General features: G+C 43.0%; 1 protein-coding gene across 2 annotated transcripts in view; it reads left to right on the top strand.

The window, feature by feature from the left end:
• The window catches only part of AMPH (amphiphysin), a 157613-nt gene that overhangs the window by 69135 nt on the left and 73883 nt on the right, over window positions 1-14595 (top strand). For both annotated transcript variants that reach the window (XM_038768068.1, XM_038768066.1), the window contains exon 2: window positions 3827-3907. In XM_038768068.1, the coding sequence (XP_038623996.1) occupies window positions 3827-3907 (81 nt within the window). The remainder of the gene's footprint in view (window positions 1-3826; window positions 3908-14595) is intronic.

The raw sequence follows: 14595 nt of genomic DNA, 5'->3' as shown, positions 1-14595 counted from the left end.
GAAGCAGTATGGCTTAGTGGAAAGAGCACGTGCTTGGGAGTCAGAGATCATGGGTTCTAATCCTGGCTCTGCCACTTGTCTGATGTGTGACCTTGGGCAAGTCACTTAACTTCTCTGTGCCTCATTTATCTCATCTGTAAAATGGGGATTAAGATTGTGAGCCCCATGTGGGACCTGGCCCATAGTAGGTGCTTAACAAATACCACAATTATTAAAGTTCCTATTATGTGAGTTTAAAAGGGCTCTGAAGGAGGGAAGAGTAATGATCTGTCTGATATTAAAGGGGAGAGAATTCCGGGCCAGAGGGACGATGTAGGCATGAGGTTGGTCTTCATACTTCCCTACTATCCTTCTTGTCTTGTCTTATGCTGTCGAGTTGTTCCTACCCATTGGGACTCCATGGACACATCTCTCCCAGAAAGCCCCACCTCCATCTGCAATCATTCTGGTAGTGTATCCACAGAATTTTCTTCGTAAAAATACGGAAGTGGTTTACCAGTGCTTTCTTCCACATAGTAAACTTGAGTCTCTGCCTTCGATTCTCTACCATGCCGCTGCTGTCCAGCATGAGTGAGTTTTGACTTGTAGCAGATTGCCTTCCCTTTACAAGTCACTGCCCGAACAAGGAATGGAATGGCCTCTGCTTGACTCTCCCTCCAGAGACTGGTAAAGTACTGGAACCTCTCCAGGTGCCATCCTGAGAGGAAACTAGCCTCCTAGACATCAGGAGAGAGCATTAGGGTATACAGAATAATAATAATAATGATGGCATTTATTAAGCTCTTACTATGTGCAAAGCACTGTTCTAAGCACTGGGGCAGTTACAAGGTGATCAGGTTGTCCCACAGGGGGTTCACAGTCTTAATCCCCATTTTACAGATGAGGTAACTGAGGCCCAGAGAAGTTAAGTAATTTGCCCAAAGTCACACAGATAACAATTGGCAGAGCTGGGATTTGAACCCCTGACCTCTGACTCCAAAGCCTGTGCTCCTTCCACTGAGCCATGTCAGTCCGGAATGATAGGTCTGCTGCTATTGCCAAATTTGGATGATAGATTAGTCTGCTGACATTCCCAGTGATTCATTCATTCATTCATTCAGTCGTATTTATTGAGCACTTACTGTGTGCAGAGCACTGTACTAAACGCTTGGGAAGTACAAGTTGGCAACATATAGAGACGGTCCCTACCCAACAATGGGCTCACAGTCTAGAAGGGGGAGACAGACAACAAAACAAAACATATTAACAAAATAAAATAAATGGAATAGTAAATATGTACAAGTAAAATCAATAGAGTAATAAATCTGTACAAACATATATACAGGTGCTGTGGGGAGGGGAAGGAGGTAGGGCTGGGAGGAGGGGGAGAGGAAGGAGGGGGCTCAGTCTGGGAAAGTGGCAGTGAAAGTGAGGGTGGATAGTGAGGCTGGGATGGGAGAAGAGGACTGGAGAGTCAGCTCAGGGGGCCTTGGGGACAAGTCAGAGGGAATTCATTCATTCAGTCATATTTAGCGCTTACTGTGTGCAGAGCACTGTACAAAGCACTTGGAAGAGTACAACATAACAGACACATTCCCTGCCCACAATAAGCTTACAGTCTAGGGGTGGAGACAGACATTAATATAAATAAATAAATTACAGATATATACATATATGCTGTGGGACTGGGCGAGGGAAGGATGAATGAAAGGAGCAAGTCAGGATGACGCAGAAAGGAGAGGGAGAAGAGGAAAAGAAGGTTTAGTCATAGAAGGCCTCTTGAAAGAGATGCACTGAGGCTTCCAGGCATGAGGTGCCAGCTCTGCCAACCTCTCTGGCCACTTGGCTACTCCTCTCCAAATTTCCCTCTGGCCTTTCTGCTACTCTTCAAGGGGAATGAACAATTAAGTAATGATAGATGCAGGGTCATCTGAACCCAGAGTCTCTGATAACCAACCAACAATCTTGCAGCATTAATACCGGAGGTCGTCCTTGAACAATGGAACATTTGCTATTTAACTCGCCTAGGGGAAGCCTTTCCCTCTCAGGGTCACACCTGGAGAGTTTCCAGTCCTCTACTCGGCTTGGCTATGGGAGGGAGAGTCAAGCAAAGTCCTGCCCATTCCATTCCTAACTTGGGCAGTGGCTAGTGAGTGGAAGGCAATCTGCTACAAGTCAAAACTCACCTGTGATGGACAGCGGCATCATATGAGAGAGTAGAGGGCGGAGACTAGAGTTGACTACGCGGAAGGGAGCAACGGTAAACCACTTCTGTATTTTTACCAAAAGAACTCTATGGATACACTACCAGAATGATTGCAGATGGAGAGTGGGGCGTTTTGGATAAAGGTTTCTCTGCCTCTTTATATTTCACAGTCAAATTTTCTTCCCATTGTCCCACTGTGGTTCTACATGGTGGTTGGGTGGGGTTTTTTGTTGCCGTTTCTATGTTTGTTTGTTCTTATGGTATTTGTTAAGTGCTTACTATGTGCTAGGCACTGTACTAAGAACTGGGGAAGATACAAGCTAATCAGGTTGGACAGAGCCCATGTCCCACATGAGGCTTACAGCAGTAATTCCCATTTTACAGATGAGGTAACGGAGGCAGAAGGAAGTTAAGTGACTTGCCCAGGGTCAAATAGCAGACTCGTGGAGGAGCTGGTAATAGAACTCAGGTCCTTCTGACTCTCAGGACTGGGCTTTATTCACATTTATTACAGCACTCTTTGTAGTCCCTGACAGAAGAGGTAACACAAGAGGGAAGGAGGAAAGAGAATGGGAGGGAAGTTGCTGAATGATGGTGGGAGAACAAAGCTAGGCAGCTCCATAAAGGGAAACAGCATGGCCTAGTGGAAGAAGCACGGGCCTGGGAATCAGAAGGACCTGGGTTCTAATCCTGCCTCTGACACTGGTCTGAAGTGTGACCTTGGACAAATCACTTCTCTGGGCCTCAGTTACCTCATCTGTAAAATGGGGATTAAGATTGTGAGCCCGTGTGGGACGTGAACTGTGTCCAAATTAATTAGCTTGAATCTACCCCAGCACTTAGTACAGTGCCAAGCACATGTTTGGAGCTAAACAAATATATAAAAAGAACCCTTTCTCCATCCTACTTAGATTGTGAGCCCCACATGGGACAGAGACTGTGTCCAATCTGATTATTTTGTATCTACCCCAGCATTTAGAAAAGAGCTGGACACAGTAATTGCTTAACAAATGCCATCATTAATATGAAGGGTCTTCATCAAATGGGGGCTCTTTCTCGAGCCCTCCGCGTCTCTGCCTGTGGACTCTTCTCCAATCGCCAGCCAGCCCCCATTTCGTTTGCCAAGTGGAAAATCCCTTTGCCCTTGGTGTTCAGCATCTCCACGCAATTCAGTATTGTGTTGAGCCCGTGAGACGGTGGTTAGCAACAACGGCAGGGTGACACGCCACATCAGTGCAGGGCAGGTCTCAGTGAGCATTAGACAACAACAGGCCCAAGCTCTCACTGGCATGTTCCAATCGCACCCATGATATAATCCTTGCCAGGTAAGGCAACCTGGCTCAACACCAAGATTCCCAGATCTGACATAAAAGTCCCCAGCCCAGGAGATAATGGGAATATCTACCAAAGTAAATATTCACCTACAGAATTCTGTTAAATATGTATACCTGCTCTCTCTCCTACTTAGACTTTGAGCCACACTTAGGACAGGTACTGTGTCGGACCTGAATAACTTCTATCTGCCCCAGCACTTAATGCAGAGGTTGGCACTCAACAAACGTAATAATAATAAACAATTTCTGAGAGAATGTGATTTCAAGAGCAAACCTCCTCAAATTATCTGTTTTATTCGCTAACCAGGTTCTTCAGAAGCTGGGAAAGGCCGATGAGACCAAGGATGAACAGTTTGAGGAATATGTTCAGAACTTCAAAAGGCAAGAGGTAAGTAAGTTGGTTTGGTTTGATTCGAGTGAATCACTTGTCAATGTCTCCTAATGAACACGTTTCAACTGCAAAGGTCAAATACCACCTGTAAACCCCTACCAATTAAGCTTGCCAATGTAATGTGATTTCTGTGGACCTTTTCCTCTGAGGAGAGTAGAATGGAATCTGAGAGAGACACAATTTGAGGTGAATTTGTCTTTGAGGCTGCTTAGTATACTGATTTATATTATTATCTCTTGCTTTCTTGTATTTCTTTTAATGAGAGGATTAACAAGGCTGAACTGCATGGAACTTTTTTAGTGTTAATTAGCTCCCACTCTCCTACCAATATTTCCGGTAGGCTCATTTCACTAGTTACCTTACTTTTCCAATTACTTTATCCTGTTTTCTTCCATCCCCTCATATATTTAACAACTAAACAGGGCTACTCATTTTTGCTCGTCCACATATTTAAAGTGATAGGCTTTGGGTCACATTTGATCTACTTGAACTTGGAAAGCAGTCATCTAGTAGTAAAAGCCTGCTGTTTGACCTTGGGCATATCACTTAACTTCTCTGGGCCTCAGTTTCCTCAACTGAAGAATGGGGAATCAATAGCTGTTCTCTCTCCTACTTAGACTGTGAGTCCCATCTAGGACAGGGACTGAATCTAGGCTTGATTGACTTGTTTCTACCCGAAACTTAGAACAGTGCTTAACACAGAGTAAGTGCTTAACAAATACCATTAAAAAGGAACTTTGGATAGCATATTTGATTTGGAACGCCTATGAGGACAGAGTTTGGGCCAGACAATCAGAGTCATGTCCAGGTAAGTTGGGCTTCTCCTGCTTCAAATTAGTAGTTTGATTCCAAATATTTCATAGATGTGAAAAAGTCAAGGGGAAAAAAAGAGGGAAAGAGGAAGAGAGAATGTTTAAGCATTTGACGAAGCAGTATGGCCTAGTCGGAACATGTTTGGACCTGTCAGAGGATCTGGGTTCTAATCCAGGTTCCATCATTTGCCTGCTGTATGACATTGGGCAATTCGTTTGTTTTCTCTGTGCCTCAGTTGCTTCATCTGAAAAATAGGGATTCAACACCTGTTCTCCCTCCTTCTTAGACTGTGAATCCTATGGTGGGAAATGATTATCTCAAATCTACCCCAGCAGTTAGTACAGTGCTGAACCAAAACCAAAGTTATTATTATAAGTATGTATGTGATTGTGGAAGAATAAAATAGCTTCCACCAAATTTGATTGAAAGAAGAGATCTTTGGGAATACTTTGTAATAATAATAATAACGATGGTATTTGTTAAACACTTACTATGTGCCAAACACTGTTCTAAGCGCTGGAAGCACTGTTCTACATGGCTTGACACTTAAGTAAGCACTTAACAAATACCATAAAAAAGTCACAAGAACCCAAGAAAATGTTCTCTCGAAAATTTGCTTCAAACTTTGATCCACAATCCATCAGTCAAACCCTGGGAATTGAAGATCTGTGTGATACCTCGGAGCGGGGGGTGGTTAGAGAAACAGCTGGGCAATAGAAACATGAAATTCTCTCTTCCTATCAATCAATCAGTGGTATTTATTGAGCAATTACTGTGTGAAAAGCACTGCAATCAATGCTTGGGAGAGTACAATAAAATAGACCTGTGAACTGCCCCAAAGGGAGCTTCCAGACATCTTATCCCAGACTGAGTACTGCATCAGCCTCCTCACTGATCTCCCTGCTTAAAACAAATTACATTAAAACAAAATTACAGACATCAAAATAAATTACGTATAGGGAAAATCACAGAATCTAAGGATACGCACATAACTCTTGTGGGACTGGGGGTAGTGTTAATAAGCTTCCAAAATAAAGAAGAAGCCCAAGACACCTAATGAGGAAGATTCTTCCTTTTTTCATAAAGAGATACCCTGTATACCCCCAAGAAAAACATCTCTGTTCTCTTATTATTGTTAAACCAGTGGGCAGAGCATTAGCATTCCTCCTGTATCTCCCCCCAACATTTTATTTTCTTCTAACTTTAGCAGCAGTAACTGCTGTTTTTTCCCTTTCCTGGGAGATTAAATATAAATTCTGCAAGGAAAAATAGGAAATACAGGATCTTGTAAAAATGCCAATTAATTGTAAGTCCTATGTGGGACAGGGACTCTGTCTGACCTGATAAACTTGTAATTTACCCCAGTGCTTGGCAAGTATTAAGTGCTGAAAATATATTTTTATTATTAAATTGTTCCCTACAAAAATAATGACCAACCAGAAACCATTGCCAGAGCAGAAAATAGTGTTGAAGGATTGCTACCTAGTGGGGCCCAATACCAAGCAGGAACTCTTCTGCCCCTTTTACAGACAAATTCTGCAATAAGAAATAAAATGCAAGTTATCTCTGGGACTAAAGAGTGATAGGAGGAAAAGTTTCATCTCCCCAAGCACTTAGTACAGTGCTCTGCACACAGTAGGTGCTCAGTTAATATTATTGATTGATTGATCTGACCTTATGAGTGAGATATAAAGCTAAGCACACCCACCTTTAGCTAAATGAGTTTGCCCCTTCCTGGGGCCACCCCTGAAACCATCTAAGAGGGAGTGGATATTACAACTCACTGGTCTGTAGAGCTGGCTTATCTCTGCCCTGGCTATTTTTTTTAAATGATATTTGTTATGCACATACTTCGAGTCAAGCAAAAACTTCTCACACTCTGCCCCTCTACCGCTAACCTCCTCACTGTGCCTCATTCTCGCCTGTCCTTCCGTCGACCCCTGACCCACGTCCTACCTCTGGCCTGTAATGCCCTCCCTCCACACATCTGCCAAACTGGCTCTCTTCCTCCCTTCAAAGCCCTATGGAGAGCTCACCTCCTCCAGGAGGCCTTCCCAGGCTGAGCCCCCTGTTTTTCCTCTCCTCTTCCTCCTCCCCTCCCCATCACCCCCTTCCTCCCTCTGCCCTACCTCCTTCCCCTTCCCCAAAGCACTTGTATATATCTGTACATGTTTATTACTCTATTTTACTTGTACATATTTATTACAGTATTGATTTTATTAATGATGTGTATATAGCTATAATTCTATTTATTCTGATGGTACTGACGCCCGTCTACGTGTTTTGTTCTGTTGCCTGCCTCCCCCTTCTAGACTGTAACCTCGTTGTTGGGTAGGGACCGTCTCTATATGTTGACGATTTGTATTTCCCAAGCACTTAGTACAGTGGTCTACACACAGTAAGCACCCAGTAAATACGACTGAATGTATGAATTAATTAATATACTATGTGTCAGGCACTATACTGAGTACTGGGGTAGATACAGCAAATCCGGTTGGACACAGTCCATGTCCCACATGGGGCTCACAGTCTTAATAATGATAATGATGGCATTTATTAAGTGCTTACTATGTGCAAAGCACTGTTCTAAGTGCTGGGGAGGTTACAAGGTGATCAGGTTGTCCCACGGAGGGCTCACAGTCTTAATCCCCATTTTACAGATGAGGTAATTGAGGCACAGAGAAGTGAAGTGACTTGCCCAAAGTCACACAGCTGACAATTGGTGGAGCTGGGATTTGAACCCATGACCTCTGACTCCAAAACCCGTGCTCTTTCCACTGCGCCATGCTGCTTAATCCTCATTTTACAGATGAGGTACATGAGGCACAGAGAAGTGAAGTTTCTTGCCCTAGATCACACAGCAGACAAGTGGTGGAGCCAGGATTAGAATCCAGGTCCTTCTAGTCCCAGGCCCCTGCTCTTTCCATTAGCCCTCACTGTTTCTCATGGGACACGAGGAGGAAAATTATGAAGCAGCCTGGCATAGTGGATAAAGCATGGGTCCGGGAGCAGAAAGTCATGGGTTCTAATCCTAGCTCTGCTACTTGTCTGCTGTGTGACCTTCGGCAAGCCATATAATAATAATAATAATAGCATTTATTAAGCGCTTACTATGTGCAAAGCACTGCTGTAAGCACTGGGGAGCTTACAAGGTGATCAGGTTGTCCCACAGGGGGCTCACAGTCTTTATCCCCATTTTACAGATGAGGTCACTGAGGCACAGAGAAGTCAAGTAACTTGCCCAAAGTCACACAGCTGACAACTGGTGGAGCCGGGATTTGAATCCATGACCTCTGACTCCAAAGCCCGTGCTCTTTCCACTGAGCCACGCTCCTTCTAAACTTCCTTGTGCCTCAGTTACCTCATCTGCAAAATGGGGATTGAGACTGTGAGCCCCACATGGGACGACCTGATTACTTTGTATCTACCCCAGTGCTTAGAACAGTGTTTGGCAAGTAGTAAGCGCTTAACAAATGCCATTATTATTATTATTATTAGGGGATGTGCAATGCCCGGGCCGAATCTACAACCACTGCTCCTTTTGGGCAATGAGTGGACAGGGCAGCTCAGCCGGATATTGCAGAGGGTCAGGTCAATAGCTGGCAAAATTCTGGATGCTGACCACAACCGATGAGCCCGCCCCTGCCCGACAGGATCATCGCCTTTACCTTCTGTGGAGACCCTTTCCTTGAGTTCCGCATCCTGTGCTCCATTCCAGACAAGTCTCCGAGACCAGGTGTAAATAAGCAGTGATCTGAGCTTCTTAGCACTTAACATCTCTATGCTTGTATCCATCCCAGAACTTAGTACAGTGCATGGCGCTTATTAAGTGCTTAACAACAACCACAATTATTACAATTCTTAGGTACCTCATTTGTAAAATGGGGGATTAAGACTGTGAGTTCCACGCGGGACATAGACTGTGTCCAAACTGATTAGCTTGTATCTACCCCAGCGCTTAATACAATGCCTGACAAATAGTAAGCTCTTTACAAATGCCATTAAAAAATATTCCGAAGTCTAGTAACTTGGAATCGAGAGAGCTTCCACAGTGTCCAGGAGACACCACCTATATCAGACAATCCCTCTCCTACCATCTCCCTCATACTCTTTTAGACTGTGAGCCCACTATTGGGTAGGGACTGTCTCTATATGTTGCCAAATTGTACTTCCCAAGCGCTTAGTACAGTGCTCTGCACACAGTAAGCGCTCAATAAATACGATTGATGATGATGATACTCCTTCCTACATAGACATACACTCAAACAAACACGTCTGTGCACTCACAAATACACACTCACACACACACAGAGTTTCTTCAGAGATCCTGGGACACCTTCCTGATGAACTTCTGCTACCTAGTCTACAGCAGGGGAAAATTTTTTTTTTCCCCAGAGATCAACAGGGAAGAGAGCTATCCTGGACAGTGGTGCAGACACAGTCACTGTAAACTCATCCTTCTAGACTGTAAGCTTATTGTGGGCAGGGAATGTGTCTGTTATATAAGTGTGTTGTACTCTCCCAACTGCTTAGTACAGTGCCCTGCATACAGTAAGCACTCAAAAAATACAAGTGATTGATTGATTGATTGATTCACTCTCATCCTGATGCAGGTAATACAATGAAGACCCAGGGAAATTCTCAATCCTTCCCAGTAGAGGAGTATAGTTCACTTGGTCTGGGATCACGGCAGCTTCATTCTAAGTTGCTGGTGTACGATTTCCTGCTTCCCACAATTACTGGAATCTATTTTTAAAACACCTATTTTGAAAGAGGTGATATTAAAGTGGTCCAGGCACATGATTTCGGAGCTCATTTGACAGCCATTCTGGAGAGATTTTCAGACTGCTAAAGGAAAGATAACGCCTTTAAGTGATTTTAACTTAGGAAGGTTCCTCTCAGTCAGTCATTCAATCATATTTATTGGGCGCTAGAGTGGAGAGGCGGTCTGCTCATGCCTCCTTCAGATGGTGTTTGGCCCCTATTACTCTGGCTCCTCCCTGAGAAGCAGTGTGGTCTAGCAGATAGAGCATGGGACTGGGAGTTAGAAGGGCCTGGGTTCTAATCCTGGCTCTGCCCCTTAATGATAATAATTTCATTATTATGTTATTTATTGCCATAGACCATCTATGAATGAGCACAGTCTGACAGTGGACATTCCTATTTTCTGCTTGTACACATCTTTTTTTTCTCCTTAGGCCATTTTGGTTTAACAAGCGGAGGTGACTGCCTCCCTCTTCAAAGGTCAAGGCCTCTCATTCTCTGAAAATTAATTCTCTCCATTTCCTCCAAGTTGCTTTTTGCAGTGCCACTCCTGTTTTGTATGTCTCTTCCAGAGAAGATAGAGAGGGAGAGAGAGGCAGAGAATTAGAGAGAGTGAGAGAGAGGCAGAGAGAGAGAGAGGGAGGGAGAGAGAGGCAGAGAAAGAGGGGAGAGGGAGAATGGCAGAGGAAGAGGCAGAGAGAGGGAAAGAGGCAGAAGAAGAGGGAGAAGGAGAGAGGCAGAGAAAGAGTGAGAGGGAGAGAGAGGCAGAGAAAGAGGTAGAGAAAGAAAAAGAGAGGGAGAGACAGAGAGGGAAAGAGAAAGACAGGGAGAGAGAGGAAAGGAGAAAGAGAAGAGAGAGAAAAAGAAAGAGAAAGAGATGCTCAAAAACACCACTGATGGTAAAATTCACCTCTAGGTATGTGTGTATGACTTAAAAAGCCAATGTACCTACCTGTCTTCTGTTTTGCAGCCGTGTTCATTGTTTGCAGCCCCTGGCCCTGTTTTGGTTTTAGTCTTGAATCTCATGATCCTAATAAAGTTTCTGGAACCCTTCCTTTCTTTATTTACACAGCCCCATGCAGGTCATTAGCTAGATGATGCCTTCAGCCTTCCAATATATATGGAGTAACCAAACCCCTAATTTCATGGTAGAGGCCTAACAAAGACCAAACTCCAGTACCCACTGAGTGCAGCAGGGCAAATAACGTGGAAATAAAAAAGGTTGGATGTAGACTGGAAACTGATGGATATAAGCAGGCCCAGGTAGTCTGTAAAAGTGTTGGCGGAAATCTGAGGCCTCGTTATAAACAATCCAGCTCAAGAAATATGTGCTAATGCCCAATTCAGAATGGCCCTGTTTGCGTGTGAATGCACTGCTCTGTTTAATATCTGGAGATGATCTTTTTTTTTGTAGGGTCATCTAATGGGAGACAGGTTCATACCAAGGACAAACATAGAAATTTGCCTGTGACAAGTGTTTGAAAAAAGGGACGATATAGGATTTTCCAGGTGAAACACACATTTGGAATTTTCACCCTTACGTAGATATGCTTAATAGTGGAAAAAAAACCCTGTAGTTCCCAAAGTTCCTCACTGAGCGTTTTTCTGATTTAGACAATGTTATTTGCCATTTTATTTGAATTAGATTGTCATCTGAAGGCCGTTGTTTTTCTATCAATGTGTTTTGTATGGAGTGTGCATGTATGTGGTTTCCTCTCCATGACTCCAGGGCAGGGAAGACATTTTGACAAACTGTGGTTTAGCTGTTCAGGGAACAGGATAATTTACCATTGTGACTGGGAATTTTCATTCCTGGACTGTGGAGAAAGGAACATCTTTTGGATGTTGAGGAAATATTCAATAAAGTGAATTAGTTCTTATATTTCCCCAATTAGAAATGCCTCAAAATTGGAAGTTTTGAATCCTCTGAAGGGTTAGGTAGATACACGTAGCCTTCCAAATGTAACACAAACAAAATTTGTAATAGACAGCTCCTGAACTCTGAAGCAGAAATTAAGATTCAAAATTCAAATGTCAGTAAACCTGGCTGACATGTAGCTAAGGGAAACATTTTACCTTTATTGTTCTCGAAACATGATTAACAGATCCTTAAAGTTCAGAAGGGTATATAGTTTTGTGTAGATGATTAGCCTGACTCATTGTTTAACATGCAGCCTGTTTCCCTTAGGAAGCTGGCTAAGGGTAGTTATAGAAGCTGTTGTCAAGTCTGGTTGATTTATAGTCTGGGGCTTCAGACAGTCAATTTTTGCTCCATAATTGCATGAAACTGCAAGGAATCTCGAGTGAAATCTTGTAGGGAAAGTATCTGTTTTGATCTTTCAGCTCCAAATCTCCCTCTTACTTCTCTATTCCAGTGTTCAACTTTTCCAGCTCACATTACCTGATCAGCCACTTCCAACCTGTCTTATGATTGTGGATCCAAGCTTTCCTTCTAAATAAATCTCTGCTTCAGCTCTGTATAAATCCACTCACCAGGCCGGGATTTGGTTATCCCATCAATGCTAATATTTAACTCAGATGATTGAAGCCTCGTGGCTTTTGAAAGCTGGGACATGCTAGATAGTTCTGAGTTTGACCTTAGAGACAAAATTTGGGGGAGAAGATCTCAGCAGAAAGCCAGAAGCAGCTTGAACTAGTGGAAAGAGCACGGGTTTGGGATTTAGAGGAACCAGATTCTAATCCATTTGCTAGCTGTGTGACCTTGAATAAGTCACTTTACATCTCTGTGCCTCAGTTCCTTCAGTTGTAAAATGAGGATTCAGTGTCTGTCTCCCTCCGCTTTAGAATGTGAGTCCCCATAGGGATAGGTCCATATCTAATTCCACCTATGTATTCTTTCCCAGCTCTTAGTTCAGTGCTTTACACACAAGTACTTAATACTATTACTACTACTACTAGGCTAGCATTTAGTACAGTCCTTGGCACATAGCAAGCCCTTAACAAATGTCACAAGTACGTTGTATCATCATTATTCTTATTATTATATTATTTCCTGAAGGCATTAGAGCTGGTCCCTCTGCCTTAGGTACTTTTGGGACTAACTTTTCTTTAAATGTTAATTCTCATGTATGTTTTATGCAGACCACTAGTTCAAGGGGCTTACACTTTCTTCACTGTTTCCTGCTTAGATTTTTGGAGGTTGGATCACCGTTTGTTCTGACATGGAATCTTAAAATGTAACACTACGGAGTCAATTGTTCTGAATTTCTGAATAACGCAGAAGACTAGATGTGTTAATGTACACATCCTCTCTGGTGATATAACAGTCACTCTGAATGTCTTTTTTCTAGTAGTAGTCAGAGCCTAGAAAAAGCCTCACAGATCCTCTGGGACAAACGGATCTGGGGCCAGCTATTCATTCATTCATTCATTCAATCGTATTTATTGAGCGCTTACTGTGTGCAGAGCACTGTACTAAGCACTTGGGAAGTACAAGTTGAGTTTGTTATCCATCTCCCAGTGCTGTACATTCTAAACCTTCTAGATTCCAAAAACCCAGGTCTTTTTCCCCCCAGGAAGTCACAGCTTCTGCTCAGTTATCTTCTGAGTTCTGGTAAAACTTGTGGAGGGAGTAAAGACATTCTCACACTAGAACAGTTTAAGGTTTGGCAGCATGTACTTGGCTTGTATTAAGCAGAGTGCAGTAGTAGAGCTTGGAAATTTAGCTCTGGTCCCTAACCCCTATTGAGATGTTGGGTGACTCTGGAGAATCGGCACAGCCTCTTTGAGCCTCACTTTCACAAATGGAAAGAGAAGGTTTGGAGTTGCCTCCGACAACTCTTTGGGAATGACCCAACTTTAGAGAGCACCAAAATTTGACTGTGTCTTTATGAAATTGAGGAATTCTGTGGGTGTCAAATCTCAGTCCTCTTTCTGGACAGTAATTAAGGAGAATGCCACTTTTTAGCTTCCTAACTCAGCATCTCAATTCTCTTCAGAATAAGTCAGCTTGTCACTGATTTATCATGAAAATAGCAGTAATATTAGTGTCAAGCAATGGGGTAAATTCAATCAGATCAGACACAATATCGCATAGGGTTCACAGTCTCAAACGGGAGGGAAAGCAGATGTTTAATCCCCATTTTACAGATGAGGAAACTGAGACACAGAAAAGTTTAGTGACTTGCCTAAGGTCACTCTGCAGGCAGTGGTAGAGCCAGGATCAGAACCCAGGTCCTCTTGCTCCCAGGCCAGTGCTCCTTCCACTATACTATGCCATTCTGATTTATATTGTCCATATGTGAATTAGGGTGCATGTATCCATTCACTATTTTTCCTTCAGAACTGGGGTTGAATGGGGCTGTCATGTAGTACAATCCTGACAACTGCTAGATTGTAAATTCCTTGAAGGCAGGGATCGTGTTCACTTACTTTATTGCGCTCTTCCAAACATTTAGTACCAGGGTTCTGCACAGTCTAAGTACTCAATACAGTAATACCATAATACAATATAGTAGCAAAATACCACAATAAATACAATAAGCAGTGTGGCCTAGTGGAAAGAGAATAGGCCTGGGAGCCAGAGGCCCCGGGTTCTCATCCACCCTCCACTACTTGTTTGCTGCATGACCTTGGGCAAGTCACAACTTCTCTCTGTCCCAGTTCCCTCATTTGCAAAATGGGGATTCAATATTTATTCTTCCTCCTACTTAAACTCTGAGAGCCATGTGGAACCTGACTATCGTATATCTACCTAGAACATAATAATAATAATAATTGAAGTATTTGTTAAACCCTTACTATCTGTCAAGTACGGTACTGGGTTAGATACAAGATAACTGGCATATAGTAAATTCTCAACAAGTATTATATTATTGATTGAGAGTTCTAGTCCCATTCAGCTCATAGCCAGATTTATTTTTAGTCAACACTAGGGTACCAGAACACCATCCTAATAGTTTCAGCCGCCTTCTAATCCCTTGTCATTCTTTCATGCCTGGAAATTTATTCATTCATTCATTGACTCGTCTTTATTGAGAACTTACTGTGTGCATAGCACTGTATTAAGAGCTTGAGAGAGTATAATACAACAATAAGCAGACACATCCCCTGGCCACAGTCTTACAGTCTAGAGGGACACTGAGATC

This window comes from Tachyglossus aculeatus, chromosome 2 (assembly GCF_015852505.1).
Source record: "Tachyglossus aculeatus isolate mTacAcu1 chromosome 2, mTacAcu1.pri, whole genome shotgun sequence".
Lineage (NCBI taxonomy): Eukaryota > Metazoa > Chordata > Mammalia > Monotremata > Tachyglossidae > Tachyglossus > Tachyglossus aculeatus.
The sequence above is the reverse complement of the archived record's forward strand: the minus strand, read 5'-3'. Positions and strand labels throughout refer to the sequence as shown.